The sequence below is a fragment of the Sorex araneus genome, chromosome X (genome assembly GCF_027595985.1).
Source record: "Sorex araneus isolate mSorAra2 chromosome X, mSorAra2.pri, whole genome shotgun sequence".
Lineage (NCBI taxonomy): Eukaryota > Metazoa > Chordata > Mammalia > Eulipotyphla > Soricidae > Sorex > Sorex araneus.
In genome coordinates, this window is record NC_073313.1 from 202,335,068 (window position 1) to 202,353,682 (window position 18,615).

Below are 18,615 nucleotides of genomic sequence, written 5' to 3' on the forward strand. Positions count from 1 at the left end.
TGACACCAAATAACAGGGCAAAGAAAACAAGTGTTGCACAACATAATCAGAATCTAAGAGTATTTCCTGCAAACAGACATTTAAAGAAGTAAATCTCTGTGAGGGAGAAAAGCAACCTCAGAAGAGAAAGCAGCCCTAGAGATCAAATATAATGGGCAAGTGAGATATACAGCAGAAATAGCCTTGAGTCATGACAAAATAGCTATGCCTTTTACCATAAATAATGTCAAGATTCCTCATAGCACACTCTCGACCACCTCCACGAGAAAAGTGACTGATATGGAAAATCATTCAAGATGAAGAGTAAACTGCAAAGGGGCAAAGAGAGCAGCCAGAAATGCGAAAAATAAAATAATGAAAATTGCATTCAACCTATGGAAGGGCAGGCTGCCCCAGCAGAAGGTCACGGAGTAAAGCAGGGTGGTAAAGAGTTCCAGAAGAAAGTCGGTTTTTACATTTTCAACTGTCAGTATCAAATCAGACCTTAGGGGGTAAATGGAGACACTCCCTTCTCAGGGGCCTCTGCCAGGGTGTGATTTGCGCTCAGTGTTTGTCAGCAGCTCCTGTACCATACACACTACCAGACCTATAAATGGACAGCATGTATGTAGCCAGGCAAACCCTGTGTGGAGTTCACATCTTGCACATTCTTCCGTTTTGTGATAAAGAACACTGCACTGAGCTCCATTATCACCACCCAGGATATCTGAAAGTCACAGAAATCAAGAAGGAAGAAACAAAGTCCAACATCAGACTCTGCAGTGAAGGGCAATAACTCAAGAAGGAGAGGAAACACTAATGTTCATTTAAAACTATTTGATTCTGTTTACAGGACGAATCTTTCTAACCTAAAAATCTTAATCTTCTTTACTGATAATCTTTGAAACAGCACAAACAACTAGTTCTGCAACTAAAAGGAAGCTCATGCAAAATTCAATAGCTCTGCCTGGTTTAGACTGGAGCTAGCAGGATATTCAAATCCTGAGAGGTCAGCTCAACCTACACAGAGCAGAATATTAGCTTAGCTTCAGACAGAGTGCACCACTGCCTGCTACTTCTGATTTCTATTTTACTTCACTTCCTATGATGAGCGCCCACACCTAACAAGTACAGTGAATCCCATTAATGCAAACAATTTTCCCTCTGCCTCTGCCTTGTCCTCATTCACTTCTCTCCCTCCTGGACTCACGTTGCCTTGCACAAGCAGGCTGGGAATCTGGGGACCTGAGCGAGATTTCCTGTGGACTAGAACTACCTTTCAGGTGTCCTCACACAGCCTTACCCCATCTACAAATACAGCTTTGTCATGGCTCAAACCAGGTCATCAACTCATCCACCAAGATTGACATACCTTTTGGAAGGATCTTTCTGGAGACATAGTGAAAGCAATTTTCTAAAGGACTTGCCATACTTTTTCATCATTTCTTTATCCTCAACTCCTGTTTCTAAAGTGGGTGGGTCATTCTGCAAAGTTAACATTAATACCTGCAGCAGAAAAAAAACAAGAAAACAGAATCTCAGTACAGTGACGGCTATGTTTGAGTTTTTAATTTTTCTTTCTCGTGATTTTAGGTGGACTGGAGCGATAGCACAGCGGGTAGGGTGCTTGCTTTGCACGTGGCCAACTTGGGTTCAATTCCTCTATTCCTCTCGGAGAGCTTGGCAAGCTACCCATGGCATATTCAATATGCCAAAAACAGCAACAAGTCTCAAAATGGAGATGTTACTGGTGCCCGCTCAAGCAAATCGATGAACAACGGGATGACAGTCCTACAGTGCATTGCTACAGTGATTTTAGGTACAAATGTTCTTCCTCATGATTCTAAATCTCCATATATATGTATATAATTCATTTCCTTTTGCAAATCTGTTCACATGTCCTTTAACCTTTTTGTTAATCTATTGACTGAATTTAAAAAAAAAAAATCTGCTCCCCAAGTGAAGAACGGTCTCCCATTGCAAGCAGAACAGAGTTTCCTGGGAACTGGCTATAACACAGGCTCCCCGAGCGCGGAGCTGTATGTGTTCAGTGCAGGCTGGGGATCTGGCTGGGAAAGGGGGTGGCGGAGGAGAGAGAGGGAGGGCCAGAGCAGCAGTGAACCGTCCTGTGAACAGGTCATTCGTTAGGAGGGAACCCACTGTACTTAAAGCTTCTGTAACACCCTAAATATAAAGCCACAAAGAGATAATACATAAACTTTTTTTGTCTCTCAAGTGACAAAACATATATTTAAAAAACTGCTTAAAGGCTTGGCAAAACTGTGACAGTCAGACATCAAAAGATAGGCAGGATACAACTAGGTCCCTCCCTACACCCCACAGCGAGCAAAAGCCTATGCTGCTTTCAGAGAGGGACAAAACAAAACAAAGAAATCAAATACAAGAAGATAAAAGTTCTACTCTCACACAAATATAAAATTATTAGCTTCAAAAAAATAGACTTGGAAGTAAACTATTGACCTATAAAATGAATAACCCTCACTGTGCATAAATCAGATGTAATTTATGCAAATGCTATACATGCCAAGACTCTTCCAAAGACTTTCAGATGTGTGAATAGATGAAGGATTAAAGTGACAGTTTATTATTTGTGGAAGATAATAGCCAGCAGCAGAAAGTGGTGTTGTGGGGGGGGGGCGGCCTGTGAAGGCTGCAGAAAAGGCATTCAGGACTCTAGGCTGGGATTAGTCTGCATGACTCTGGGTTCAGGTGGGAAACACTAAAGAGTCAGGGAAAGAAGGAAAAGAATAAAAATTAAACAAAAACAGAATGGGAACAAAATAGCCTTCTGAGTTACCTGAATGCTTTTCCTCTTTATAATCAATTAATTGTTAAACTTTCTAATAAAATCAGGTATGTAGGGGCTGGAGCAATAGCACAGTGGGTAGGACATTTGCCTTGCACGTGGCCAGCCCGGGTTTGATTCCCAGCATTCCATATGGTCCCCTGAGCACCGCCAGGAGTAATTCCTGAGTGCATGAGTCAGGAGTAACCCCTGTGCACTGTCAGGTGTGACCCAAAAAGCAAAAAAAAAAAAAAAAGAAAAGGTATATAAAAAAAATCAGGTATGTATATAAATAACTTCCACAAAATAAGAAATGAGTACAGAAATATATGGTTAAAAAAAAAAAAAGACAAGGAACCAGAGAGATAGTACTGAGATTAAGGCTCTGGTTCAAGTCTGCACATAGTTGGTCCCAAGAGCACCGCCAGGTGTGACCCCTGAGCTGAGTCAGGTATAACCTCTGAACACAAAGGAAGTGTGACCAAAAACAAACAAACAAACAAATAACAATCAATTCTAAAAATCTTAACAATGACTGCATGTATTTGATGAGATTATAGATGAGTATTTTTGTCTTTATACTTACTTTTATTTTCAAATTTCTACACTAAGAATATGTTACTTTTCAATCAGTTAAAACTATTTATTTTTTTTCAAAAAGTTATCAGATTATGGATATAGTTTTTTTTTTAATTTTTTATTGAGTCACCATGTGGAAAGTTACAAAGTTTTCAGGTTTAAATCTCAGTTATACAATGCTCGAATACCCATCCCTTCATCAGTTAAAACTATTTAACTTTAAAAAAATTTAGGGTGTTTGTAAATATTTCTAAATAGTCCAGATATTTTCCTAAGGAAAAGTCAAAACAAATATGTACACTATTCACTATATAAAATTGAGTTTGCACTCAATTATTTCCACCTCAAAAAAAAATCTAGTTGGGTAAAATAACCTGGATATTATGCTCTCAAAACCATAAGAAATAAAGGTATAAAGTAGTTTTTTAAAAAGTAGAAGAGAGACTGAACACGATGGCCACTCAATACCCCTATCGCAAACCACAACACCCAAAAGGAGAGAGAGAACAAAATGGAATACCCTGCCACAGAGGCGGGGTGGGGTGGGGAGGGACAGGATTGGAGGGTGGGAGGGATGCTGGGTTCATTGGTGGTGGAGAATGGGCACTGGTGGAGAGATGGGTTCTCAAACAATGAATGAGGGAAACACAAGCACAAAAATGGGTAAATTTGTAACTGTACCCTCACGGTGACTCATTAATTAAAAAATAAATAAATTTTTCTTAAAGTTTCCAAAAATAAATAAATAAATAAATGATTGTAATCAAATCAAAAAAATATAAATATCTGAGAACTCTATCCAAATATATGTTATTTCTTAAAATCACAAGGCTCCCTTTTAACAGCTGAGCCATCAGCGGCTGGGATAAAGCTCAAAGGACTGGCGCACATGCACAGCACATGCACACAAGGCCAGAGCTGGAGCTTGATTCCTGCTACCCTGGCACCCCACACACACCCTCCACCCAAAGCCTCAGGCAGAGCCCTGATGGCCGCTGAGTGATGGTCAATGAACTATACGGTCACCTATCCAGATAGTCATCTATCACCAGAGCTGTCCCCTGAGCACTGTTTGCAAGTCACCCAGTGTGGGAGGTGGGGGAGGGCAAGGAAATTAGATGAGTCATCAATATAACATGAACAGAAGTGAAGTCTCATAAACCATTTCTTTTTTTTTTTTTTAAAGAGGGGGAGTATGAATGTTTGGGAAGTCCAACTGGAAAACTGCTATCACCCTAATCTATTTTCAGATTTTCCTGAGGGCAGGGGTGGGAGTGCTGTTTTCTACTATCAAAGGAATAATGGCCTGCATTTGTCATAGCTATCAACCTCCAGGGACCAAGCTGATCACATGTGTCAGCCAGCTCCATGCCAAGAAACCAAGCAAACTCCAGTGCCTGGAAATGCACTACTTCTGTCCTATTTTGTCCCCTGAGAAAATAAAACATTCAAACCAGCGACACGCTTCCATTAATTCTCCTCAGGTTTAAGCAGGGGGAAAAAGTGACCATGTTTAAAAGAACTGCAGAAGAGATTCCATTAAATCGTATTTCAAACCCGACATATTATTTCCAAGAGTAATTACTTTCATCGGAGGATATTTGTGATAAGGCGCTGCTCCTGTTGCTAACTCAATGGCAGTTATTCCAAAGCTCCACATGTCAGCCTTGAAGTCATAGCCTCTCACCTAAGGAAGGAATCAGGAAAAAAATACAGTTACATAGCAGGCATGTTCTACGTCATGTAGTCCGTGTTGTGCCAGAAATTCACCACTGCATCTGTGCAATTTTAACTTTATATGCTAAGGAGTCCCAGCAGTCCAGAATTAAGTCTTAGCTACATGGTTCATTCTAATGAAATGAGTGTTCTGAATGAAATGTCAGTGCATGGGTGGTATGTGTTGCTACTCTATACCAACCAAAACAACCCTTTCTTTTCTTTTTACCTGTTCCATGACTTCAGGGGCCATCCAACACGGGGTGCCAACAAAGGTTTTTCTTACTTTATTTCGGGTAACATCACCCCCTGTTGCTAAGAATGCACTTACCCCGAAATCTGAAAGGGAAAAAAATATTTTATGTAAAACATTACTGCTTATAAGTTCTGACTTGATGAACAGCTCTTCCTACTGAGCTGTGCAATGATGAGAAATCATTCCAAACATGTTCCTGGAAATCTCTCAGGTACACCAAGGTGACCCTACCATCTGCCATCCCCTATACTTTAGAAAACATGTGAGAGTTGGAAAACCCACCAGTTTCAAAGCTCAGTATGTCAAATTCTATTTTCTCCTGTTCAAGGTATCAAAAGCCATAACTGATCATAAGGGATTTCATAATATACACATGTATATATAAACCCATTTCCATTGGTACAGTTTCTTTTCACAATTTTTTTTATTACTATTTTCTAGCCTTCAATTCCACAACATTGTCTGGAATGTTCCTTTTCTGGGAAAAAAAAATGAAAGATGAATAATATTCTACATTCCCGTGTCTAAATAGTGCTCTCTAACCCATTAGCTGAAGTCCTAATGGTAAATCCACAAAGCCAGGTACATAAAGCTGACAAGTCGAGGTTTGTCCATATGTAGCAGCCAACACAAAAGAAGAGCTCTGTCAGCAAACATTATTTTGTTTTGTTATTCTAATGCTTGCTCATGGGGTAATTTCCATGGGTATAAATGGGATAGCTTGTAGAATTAAATAATACTCTTAACATCCATTATATACGAGACATTCTTTTTATGAGCCCATAGATTAATGAGGCACACTATATATAAAGAAATGAATATAAGCAAAAATAGTTTCTATGTGACAGTAGGAAGAGGAACGAATACATCAATTGGTTATTAACACAGGCATTTCTGCTCACATTTTTACCAACGATTAAAATCAGTTAATAAGTTAAAGAGCCGACTTCTGAGGGTTAGTATAGACCTCTTAGTAAACGCCAACTCAAGAACAGCTTAATGGTAACCAAGCAAATAGTAATAAAAAAAAAAAGGTAGCCACTCAAAAACACCACAGTGGACTGCATATTTATGAGCCCTGTCAAATTGCTTTCATATAATTCTTCTTTACTCAGCTTTTTTGTTGACTGCCAGCATGGCAGCAATTACCAAAGAACATTGTGGAGTACAGACTAAGGTCAGAAGTGTAGTATTAGCATTTACTTTAGGTCTATGATATTCAGTTATGCAATAACATTGGGACTAAGATGGACTATGTTAGCTGTTTCATGTTATTTACATTTAAATTTACTCAACCCCCAACGGGGACTTCAACCACAAGTGAAAGAAACAGAAACGGACAAATGGTGTCTTTGTTCCAGTGACTACTCTCATGCTACATCTGAGCAAAAGCAAACCTTTAAGTGGCTAATTTAATTTGCACGTGTGTGCCAAATTCCCAAACTCTTTGAATTCTTATACTGCTGTATAAGAATTTCAGAAAACTGAAAGCCTTGTGAAAAGAGATCTGGAGAACCAGTGAACCAGTGTCCTGTTTGGAGGTAGGAGATAAATTTCATTTTCTTACAGAGAAAGCAAGGACAACCGAGTCACCGGTAAACATCCACTATAATCAGTTAAAAGAGAAGAGAATAAGTTAAGGCTTTCGAAAGTTTATTTCAGCATACTTTATGTTTCTGAAAAGAACTTTAAAAATGAGCCTAACATGAAAGCTATCAAAATAACTTTGCAGTAACAATATTAAATAAGTATGCGTTATTCAGAAATAAGTAAAGCTGTGGTATAAAAGTTGTTTTAAGGAAAAATAGATCGTGTTACTGCATTTGAACTGATCCTACACCCCAAACTCTTCTCAAGAAAGATGCAGGGATTTTAAAAGAGATATAGAAACTCTAAAAGTGTAGTTAACATTTTTTTTAATTCCTGAAAAATACCACCTGACTACATTGAACCCTTCTAAAGCTGCAAAGACAGTAAAGAAATGCATGCACAGCATCCATTCATTACCGACAATACCCCTTCAATGTCGCTTTCATGATTCGCATATCTATTCATAGCCTACACTTAGAACACTCACTTTAAAGTCATAAGCAGATGGTTAACCGTCTTTAAAACTCAGAGCAAAAATTCCAGAAGCAGAAAACCAACCCTAATACCCTCTCTTCCTTATGACAACAGAATAAATACACAATTTGCGCCTGTGTGTGGCTGACAGGTACATACAGAAAGATTTGTGTGTGCTGAGAAACAGGATATTTGACCCAAGTACACAGTGTGCTTCTGTAAACAGGAAAATTAGTATATTCTGTCGAGACGGCGCACAGATGACAGTGCGAGAAGGGTGAAAGGCAGCCTTGTTTCGAAAGGCTACGGCTGTACAGCCAGAGGGAGAGCGCAGCCAGCTACAGGAGGGTCAGGGCATTGAACAGTTCTCTGGCAACAGGGAATCAAAGGCTGCACACACAGTTGGCTCGTCCGTCTTCCCAGTCCAGGAATAAGCGCAACTCAGAGCAGAGGGAAGGCTGTGCCCCCGGTAACTAACAGGCACGGACATCTTCTTTTTGATTCTGTCTACTTCTTTGCATCCCACTGCCACCACCTTGGCCGTTCCACACGCATCCCAAGGAAACCAAGAGTCCTGTCGTTGCCTCTTAAGTTACCACCCCGATGCTTTCCCCAGATTCCTGTACCACTGACCTAGCCTTTATGTCACCTGAAGTCACCTTTAAAAGCCGGGATTTATATGCACGATAGAATACAACGCAGTGCTGAGGAGAGATGAAATCATGCAACTTGCTACAACTTGGATGGAACTGCAGGACCTCAGGGTAAGTGAAATAAGTGAGAAGAAGGACAAATACCCAATGTTCTCACTAATCTGTACACACAGTAACATGTTGGGGAATGGAAGGTATCGAATGTATCATTGGCTCCAGATTAGATAAACAGGGAGCTGGAGCAATAGTACAGCGAGGAAGGCACTTGTCTTGCACGCAGCTGACCTGGATCTGATCCCTGGCACCCCATATGGTTGTCCAAGCCCTGCCAGGTGTGATCTCTGAGAACAGCACAAGGAGTAAACCTTGAGCACTGTCTGGTGTAAAATCCAAATATTTTTTTTTAATAAACCCCAATATTTTTTTTGAAGCTTTAAATAGATTAGTGCAACAAAACTACAAGAAAGGGGGATGGAGAGATACTGGAGTATGTAGAGTGTCTGACTTGCTGAGGCTGACCCAGATTCAATCTCTAGCATCCCACACGGTCCTGTGAGCCCACCAGGAGTGATTTCTGAACACAGAGTCAGGAGTAACCCCAGGTGCTCTTGAGCACCACCAGGTGTGGCTCGAGAACAAAACAAAGCAAACAACAACAAGAACAAAATAACCAGAAAGTAGAGAACTGGAGGGGGGTTAGCAAGAAGAGGCAGTTATGGAGGTAACAGAGGGCAAAAGGCCCTTGGAATTCTCTGTGATGTAGAGCTAACTGTATCTACCCAAACCACTAGGTGCGATACTACAGTAGGCCTGGAACCCAAACTACAACAATCAAATTTAAAAATGTGTCTTTGTAAAGAGAGAGTATGGGAAATATTGTCTGCCATGGAGGCAAGGGGAGGGTGGAAAAGGGGGGGGGGGGGTACCGGGGATATTGGTGGTGGGGAATGTGCACTGGTGGAGGGATGGGTGTTTGATCATTGTGTGATTGTAACCCAAACATGAAAGCTTGTAACTATATAACAGTGATTCAATAAATTTTTTTTAAAAAAATTTTGTCTTCAAGGAGACAGACTATGGGTGGAAGTGCGGGGATGAGAGGGAACCTGAGTCACTAGTGGAGGATACGGACAATGGTGGTGGAATTGAAACTGGGACATTGTATACCTGGAACTCTTTTGTCAACATATTTGTAAATCACTACTGTCTAAACAAAAACAAACAAAAATATTATAAAAAAAAATAAAGCAGGGACATAAGTACCTCCTGGGATATAGTCGAACGCCCTCTACGTAATACACAAATGTGATCCCCATTCCTCACTCACTCACTCACTCACTCCCTTATTACTACTCTAATTCAGACCCTGCGCTCCATTCTCAGCCTATAATAACAGTTCTCGCAAGCGTGCCTGTCCTGAAAGCAAATGGTCCTGAGTCCAAATCCCAGGTGTCCCATATGTATGGAGCAATATCCTAGCAGCTCGGCTCTCTATGACCCCAGGTGACAGACCTAAAAGTGGGTTTCAGTGTACCACAGCCAAGTGTGTGTGAGCACCACCAAAAGATGTGTGGCCCTGGTGAGCACCCCAAATAAAAAGATGGACTACTGCCACGGCCAGAAGAATGACCACTGACAAGCATGTGTGTGAGCAGCACAGCAACCGACAAGTGCCACAACCATAATCAACAAAGGATGCAGCAATCGTATGTCAGCACCTCAACTAACAATACGCACCCAAGTGTGTGACAGCCACCACCTGCCACCCCGGTCACCACAGCAACATCAACAATGAAGAAAAGGAAACAGAAGGGGATAAAAAAAAATAATAATTAATTAAACTTTTTTTTTAAGTGGCATGTAGAAGAGAGAAGACACGTGTGGAAGGTCAAATGCCCTGCCACACTGGCTGTGTGGAAGCAGAGGTGTTGGGACCGTATGAGCCTGAAAGACTCTGCATCCACATGGGTCTTGAACTGGGCCTTGAAGATGAAGTTACGGTCTGAAGAGACAAGCCTGACAGGAAATGGCATTCCAGACAAAGAAACAGCATGAGTGAAGCACAAGTGCTGAGCCAAGAAGAAAAACTGTCTGACAGCTGCAAGGGTCAAACACTCAAATGCCAATGGGAGCCAACCGCGAGTGAGAGCATTGGAATGGTGGTATGATTCCAGAGAGGCTCTCTCCACTATCTCTGTGTCAGGGGTAGCAGGGATGTGCCGTCCCTCGGAGCCAGACTCCACCCTCAGTGCTCCTAGATCTGAAGCAGATGTCTGCTATTCAGCAGCGAATGACCATTTCCCCAGAGAACCCAGTGTTGCGCTGCTCCCAATTTTCCCAGGATCTTGATGTGAAAAACTCACTTTTCTATTATTGTTCACAACGAGTTCATGTCAAAAAAAAAAAATTATGCTCATGAGGAAAAGCAACTCTCCCTCCATGGTTCTGTCTGTGAAACTAGTTCGCCAACTGCATTACAGTATCTAAATGTACCTAAAACACTTCCACATACACCATGAAAAATTGTATTTGTGAGACAACCACCCAGGTGGTCAGCTGGCAATGAGATCCAGAATGCTCCATGCCGCGGAGGACAATGGACTTCTGGTCACATTTGATTCAGGATGCTGGAGGCAGCTGTCACAAGTATTTCTGTTATTTGCATCTCACCATAGATATCTAGGAGGCAGGTGAATGCCCAAAAGGGGTTATTATCCAGGGAAAAGAGTGACTGCTGACAGGCGTGATGCATGTCAGGCATCAGTTTTCACAGGTCAAAGGAAGGGAGTCAATGACTACACTGAGGGGCTAAATTACTGTTAGTAAAAGGTAAACTCTTAGACCCTACAAACCCAATTTTCAGAACAACTGTATGATTTCTAGTAAAACTGCACATATTTTTAACCAGCAGTTTGACTACTTGCTATGATTCAAAAAAAAAAAAAAATTCCCAGGCTATGGAGATAGCACAGTGAATAGGGTGTGTGTCTGACATGCAGCTGACCACCCAGGTTCAATTCTTGGTACCCTATATTGTTCCCCCTGAGCCCAGCCAGGAGTGATCCCTGAGTGCAGAATCAGAAGTAAATTCTGAGCACTTCAGGGTATGCCCCCCCAAAAAAGAAAAATTTCCTAGAATTTCTTAGTGTATACACACACACATATGTATATGCATATATTATATATAGAAAAGGAAACATCTATGGAGTTGCTTGTACTAAAAAATAAATACAATACAAAATAAATTGCAGTAGGACTTTTGCATAACTTATTTTGCATGATTCAAATGAAAATATATATATATATGTATATATGTGTGTATATATATGCATATATGTGTGTATATATATACATATATATATATGTAAGTATATATCCAGCCAGGCCCAGTGTAAGTGAAATATCTAACCAGTTTGGATTCTAGATGCCAAGTACCAGGACACAAGAAAACAGCATCTGGAATCTTGGAATCTGCTTCAAACAAATTTGTCATTCACCTGGAAGGACAGAGAGCAGAAATTTCTTTCGATTTACAGAATAAACCATGAGCTACCTTGAGGGTCTTGTTGGTTTGCTAATGAATGGCAAAACTTGGCTCGTCAATATTTTATTTCCTTAAAACCTGGGCGTGATGTTGTTAGATCCGTTGCCAACCCTGGCCTACCTCAAACAACAGTATCTAGTATATCTATGGAAAGGCACATGACTTGTATATGGAAAAAGAAAAGGTCAGATTATTCAATGCTTGAGTAACAGAATTGATATTTGAGTGTTCAGAGCTGTCTTAAAATATACTTGAAGTGTGTTACAAAAGACAAGAATTTCTTAGGCCTCCAAGTAATGAGGTGGGGGTCTGAGACAGCAGTTCCTTGCCAGAAGCAATCGCTTGGTCCTTTGGTCACCACCCAGAAAATCCAGAAGCACTGAGATTTCTGAGGAGCCCAACCATGTCTGAGCACCAGGCCAGGGAAGCTATACCAGATCCAATGAATACCTTGGATTAGTGTCGTTCTCTCTTGGGAAAAAGAAAATTGGAGGAAAGCGTAGTTCAGGAACAGGAACTACGGAGAAAGACAGAAACAGCCATAGCCCTGGAGTAACATAAACAGAGAAATGAATAGGATTAGGCAAATACTTAAGAAATTCTGATATTCTGGATAATGGAATTAAGAGGAAGAAACAAACAGAAACAATTAAATAACTAGACAAAGACCACGTAGGAAGTCACTGTGAATCTAAAAACAATCCACAGAGTGTCAACAGAGGCTTTTGACTAAACCATAGTTCTTTTTTGGGGAAAACCCAGTACATTTTCTGTACAAGAAAACGCAACAAGGAAGCAATGGGGTTAATACCAAGCTCCTCCCTGAGCTTCCCTGAGCAAAGATGTAGTTGTGTACCCAACACAGAAAACCTAATTTTGGATTCTCTGGTTGATCCGAAATGTCATATTTATATCATCCAAACAATACTTTCATAATTTGGTCTGAGTCCCAGTTTAGTTTTATTCCTTTCTCATGAGAGACTCAAAACTGTGTTGGTCAATTCAAAATGTGTTTCTGAATGCCCAGGAGCATGGATAGGGCAGCCAACAGCCAGCCTTCCTGTTCCCACAGGTTTCCTTTAAATGTTTCACTGCATTGGGGCTGGAGTGATAGCACAGCGGGTAGGGCATTTGCCTTGCATGCGGCCGACCCGGGTTCAATTCCCAGCATCCCATATGGTCCCCTGAGCAGCGCCAGGGGTAATTCCTGAGTGTAAAACCAGGAGTAACCCCTGTGCATCGCCGGGTGTGACCCAAAAAGCGAAAAAAAAAAATGTTTCACTGCATTGAGACCCAATAGATAGGAAAGTGAACAGGGCACTTGTCTTGCACACTGCCAATTGTATGGGTTTGATCCCCAGCATTGCAGCATGGTGACCCGAGTCCCACCAGGACTGAACCCTGAGCACAGAGCTAGAAGTAAACCCTAAACCCCACTGGGCATGCTCCTGGCCCTACAAAAAGAAAAACAAGTTACTCTGCCAGTACTGGGTGAATAAGGAAGCATGGAAAGACTTATGATTTAAATGATGCTAACTCTACCTTAATAGGTGTAAAACAGAAGAAAGCATTTTGTTAATTCTTTCAATGCACACAATGAGCAGCTGCTTTGTTCTGCTTCCTTTGTTTCAGTGGTAGCATATGTGTCCCTGGTCAGAGCCCAACTACTGCAGCAAGCAGGGGTTGTGCACAAGGGGGTCCAGTGTCCCTTGGCTCTACAGGGCTCACAGGACTCTGATTCAGACACAATCCTGGCCTCTGCTAGGAGGTAATACAGGAAAACATGACAGTAATTTGAACTGCATGAAGATGACATGACCTACACAGAAAGAAATTAGAAGACACAGGCTAATTTTCCCAACAATCACTGTCACTGTCACTGTCATCCCGTTGCTCATTGATTTGCTCGAGCGGGAACCAGTAACGTCTCCATTGTGAGACTTGTTACTGTTTTTGGCATATTGAATACGCCATGGGTAGCTTGCCAGGCTCTGCCATGCGGGCGAGATACTCTCAGTAGCTTGCTGGGCTTTCCGAGAGGGGCTGAGGAATCCAACCCAGGTCGGCCATGTGCAAGGCAAACGCCCTACCCAACAATACCACACTCAAACTACAGGCATCCTCCCAAGTGACTGGTAACTTCCAGGTGCCTTTTCCTGATGATTTTCTTGATGAGCATAAAAAAGCATTGGCTGGGAGAATCACACTAGAGGTGAAGAGAATTAGAGGCCTTTTTCTTCCAACTAAATCCAGGCTCCTGATTTAGATTCATCTTCATAAAACACAGCTCTGACCACAATACTCATTGAACAAAATCCTCCAAACAGAACACCTGGAGAATTCCATCCCAGGCCCAAACCCCAATTCACTCTCATCTCAGTATCTCATGCCCTAATTTGGTTACGGAGACCCAGGGGCTTCCCGGGTTCTGCCTTTCTAGTTGCAAAGCTTACCCAATTATCACACACTTTAGCAGAATGCTAAAAGCTCCTTTAACTGACCAAATTGCCATATCTCAATTTTATCGTTTAAATGCATAATTAAACCCAGCCTTTCCAACCCAGCTTTCCTGCTTGTTTTATTTTTGCTTTTAAACAGTACTACAGGAATAATTTTCGGTCTCCTGGAGTCTTGCCACCTTCAGGGAGTCATCAGATCTCCAGGCACTGAGAGCCAAGTCTCAGTGAAAACAATGGGCCAGAGTTCCCTATTTGCCCCCGTCCTGGGCCTGCTGGGGATCCTGCAAGCTGTGGCAGGAGAGAGATCATGACTGGAGGTGGCAGAGGGGGCACCTCTGTTCTCCAGGTGCAGGCTCAGCAGAACTCAGGCCACCAAGAGCAAGCAGCAGGGCTCAAAGCCGAGGCACTAAGACCGGATGTGGTGGGGATAAAGCCATCACTTAAAGGGCTGGTGTTCATGCTTTGCATCAGGCATCTCAGGCTCGATCCCTGGCAAAGCCTGGACCCCCGCAATGCAGAAACAAGAGGGCATTGCCATCTCCAGTGCAGTGTATGCTGCAGTCACAGTGGGGAGTGATCAGTGTGGTCCTCTCAAAAGTCTCTTGAGGCAGGATGTGGTAAAATCTAGGCCAGAACCCTCCAATACTCCGTGGGTTGTTTTCTTCTTCACTCCCCAGGAGCAGTTTGTTCACCATTCTAACAGTGTTGCTCCACACACCACAAGTGTGTGCAGAGCAGCCAGGACGCCTAACAGTGACAAACTGGAGGTGGGAGACATGTCCCCCTTCCAAATATAGGTACCACAGGGTCCTGACCATGTTCAGTACCTTTCGCACCCACAACCCCTGACACTAGCTAAAGGGGAATGAAAGGTGTCAGAAATGGGGGACAAGGTGACTGTGAAGCCTTCCCAGCAGGCACTACAGAATGGAATCGCGAAGGCCTCCAAGGGGCCCGACAATTTCCCTTGACTCCTTTGAGCTGCAGTTTTGTGACCACTGCAATGGGGAGCTTTGAATACAGGCAGGGAGGGTTCTCAGCACCAGGCTGGCAGCATGCGCCCAGGGCTGCCTACCCAATATACCTGTTCCCTGCCTGGATCCTGATTTTGCTTGCCAGGGGATTAATCGCACTGACCTAAACTAGTCCTAGAGCTCAGTTTGCATCCCCAGGGGAAGGTGTGACCGCTGACCTAATCCTGACCTGTGAGCTCTATGGGGGATATGGTACAGTCAGTTCTGAGGCAATTTTCTGCCTCAATAAAAGAGCCACCATTCAAAGCTCCCGAATCACCCGCCTATTTGTCACATGAGGACACAAGAGCAAGAGCAAACCATGGGCATGAGTGCTGCCGGACAAACAAATGCAATAGAAAAGACAGGAAAGCACCACAACTTCTGGGAAATGCCTGGCTATGGAACTCAGGCGGAAGCTGCCTTGCTGTGTGCCATGGCAGAAGAACGAATGCCTGCACGGAGATCACCCACCACACAGGCACTCACACGTGTTCCCAGCGACTACTTAATTCCAAACTCCTCTTGTTAAGAGTTAAGTCCTTCCCCAGCCCAGGCACGCTTAGTTACACTTGCCTCATCAGGTTTAATCGTTCCTGATAGCAAGAGTTAACCACTACAAGAGCACTCAGTCACTGATAGCCCCCCAAAGACTTAGTGAATATCAGCAAGGAAACAATTTAGCACCTAATGCAATTTGGGAGTTTTAAACAGTTCCAAAATTAAGTACGACTTTCAATGCCAGGGGCACAACGCATAAAACATACAAATGCACAGGAATCTCAGTGGGAGCACGGGGATGGGGTAGAGAAAACATGCTGTGGGAAAGAATCTGAGTCACTGTTTTGCCAATAGTTGCTGTCTGGGGGCTCTTCTTATGGAGACCTCCCTCCTCCAAACACAATAGTATGTTGATAAGAACGTAGGAGAGGTACATACCCTCAGGCTCCAGTCTGGACCTCTGCTAACTCCAAGCAGGGTCCACTGAGCAGAGTCATTAGCATCACTCAGGAGCCACTGCAAAATGCAGAATCTTGGGCCCCATGCCAGACTGAATGAATCAGAATCTGTATTGTACCAAGATCCCGCTGATTCAAGGCATTGTGAGGTTGGAGAAAAAAGGCACCACTTGAGAAACTGCATTACCGTGTGGTTCCCGGACATGACTCAGGACGACTGTTAGACCTGAGAGTATGACCAGCAACGCACTTCCCTCATCCACTGCCCAGGTACAGACAACCATAGTAATGAAAATAAGGTGGCAGGAGAAAACCATTTATGTGCACATGTCTGTGTATTTTATAGCAAAGTCAATGTCACAAATCATATCCCACACTGAACCTGGGATTCTCCACGGTGTTTCATGTATCAAAGCAGACAAACAAATTCATACACAGGGTACACCTCTAGGGGTATGCTCAGATTCATAGAAAATCTTTAATGCATGAAAATAATGTATAATGATAATACTTATTACCAGGACCAGCTGCTCACCAAACGTCTGAGGGCACAGAGGAGAGAGGCTGGGGGTAAGCAGCTGTGATGGTATTTGTAACACTACTCCTTTCTCACTCATGAAAACGCTAAAATGCAAGTGTGTGAGGGTACAATTATACTGCTTGAAAGGGAACTTTGAGTTCACTCATCATTTAAGCAAGGCAACTGAAAAAAAAAAATATTGGTACCTTATCTACTACTAGGAGTCAATTACTCACATATCACTGCTTTCTGATTGGGAGGGCGTGGGGGAGTACCACCTGACTTGCTCTGGACGAAAGGTCTCTTAGAGGATGTAGAACCAAAGAGCATTATCTGGAAACTTCTCTCTACCTATTCAACTTTCCCCCATCTGACTCATGGTTTTCAATTCTTTCTGTTCTTTCTTGCAAGCAAATGGTGGTCAATGGCCTGATTTGGCCTTAGAGTCCACTCACACACACATCATAGTGTCAAAGCATGCATGGTGACAATTATGATCAACCTAACTTCTAAGTCCTGGCCCTGGGGGGTTGCTTTGCAGCTGCTCTAGAGAAATTCATGCAGCCCCATCCAGTACTGAGGAAGAAGTGGTCCTGACCTTCTTTGACACATCAGAAAAAAATGATTTGAGATTTTTCAGGTGGCAAAAAAATAAAAAGAAATCAAAAGACCCCCTTCCTTTTTATTAGCAAAAAGTTAAGTTTCAGCTTTCTAAAGAAAAGAGAAACAAAGAAATCAACCTCCCCATGACTGGTACCTCTCACTGCCAGACTCTAGAATTCACCACTTTCTATTAAGTGTGCTGGACAGAATTTGTTGGCTCTTTGTAATGGAATAAAGAGCATTCACAGCACAAACTATTTTTTTTTTTTAAAATCAACAGGTTACTGTTGGTTAGGACTGGAGCGATAGCACAGAAGGTAGGGCTCGATTCCTCCGTCCCTCTCAGAGGGACCGGCAAGCTACCAAGAGGATCCTGCACACACAGCAGAGCCTGGCAAGTTACCCATGGTGTATTTGATATGCCAAAAACAGTAACAAGTCTCACAATGGAGACGTTACTGGTGCCCATTCGAGCAAATCAATGAACAACTAGCCAACAGTGCTACAGTGCTACAGTGCTGCCCTTGGTTAAAATGCTGTTATGCAAAAGAAGTTAGGCAAGCTGCAGCTTCTTCCCCAATTCTTCAACCATACTCATAATCAAGACAATAGAGGCTTAAGGGGGGCAAAAGATAGAACAGGTGGTGGCTGATGTCAATTCGCAAATGGCTTGCAGTTAAGTTGACTAATGCAGCTGAGCAAGACACAACGTGTAGAAGAACAATACTGCGTGAGGGAAGCAAATCCCCAAAGGTCTACCACCCGTCAAAGCCACAGAACCTTCCCCAAAGCAGGTGACTTTCCAGCGAGAAGTTGAGCCAGAGGCCACAGTTGGAGGAACAGCAGCAAAAGGGGGAAGGTGGGTAGAAGGCTGGAGAAATAGTTCCACGCCTGCTGGACTGATGCCAGGTAAAAGAGCCAGTTTCCACAATTCACGGATAGGCAGAACCCAAGAACACACTTGCAACCAACTTCTAGGCAATCGGGTTGTTACCTTGAACCAAGGTAAAGCACTGATAAGCTTCTTAATTATTCTTGAGCTCTGACTCTCCAGTATGAGTCAGGAGCAACTTTAAAGATGCTCTGGGTAGATGTAGCCACAGGACAGATACCTGACTCGCCCCCTCCTTGCACAAGTTCATCACCTGATGAGAAAACTTTGATATTGGATTAAGAACAGCAATTAATGACGGAGGCTAGTAGCAGGCCCAACATTTTGACAGAACGTCCACAAAGAACAGCTTCATGGAACTTCCTTAAGGTACAGCTGTAAACAGAGTCCCAGAGTAGCTGAACTGCCCAATTATGAAGCCCAAGGTGCAATGGTGGTGGGAATGGTGTTTGAATATTAAATGTAATCAAATACTGTGAACTACTTTATAAAATAATTTTTAAAAAGAGTGAGAGAGAGAAAGAAGCCAAAGGTTAGGAGAGGAGAGCCAAAAGGCAAGGAAGTTAGCCAGG

The 18,615-nt window shown here is 42.7% G+C and overlaps 1 protein-coding gene across 1 annotated transcript in view; it reads right to left on the bottom strand.

The window, feature by feature from the left end:
• Positions 1–18,615, bottom strand: part of STK39 (serine/threonine kinase 39) — a 296,613-nt gene that overhangs the window by 180,780 nt on the left and 97,218 nt on the right. The window contains exons 6-8 of the mRNA XM_055122270.1: positions 5,310–5,419; positions 4,950–5,051; positions 1,352–1,485 (exon numbers count right to left, since the gene is read on the bottom strand). Of these exons, the coding sequence (XP_054978245.1) occupies positions 1,352–1,485; positions 4,950–5,051; positions 5,310–5,419 (346 nt within the window). The remainder of the gene's footprint in view (positions 1–1,351; positions 1,486–4,949; positions 5,052–5,309; positions 5,420–18,615) is intronic.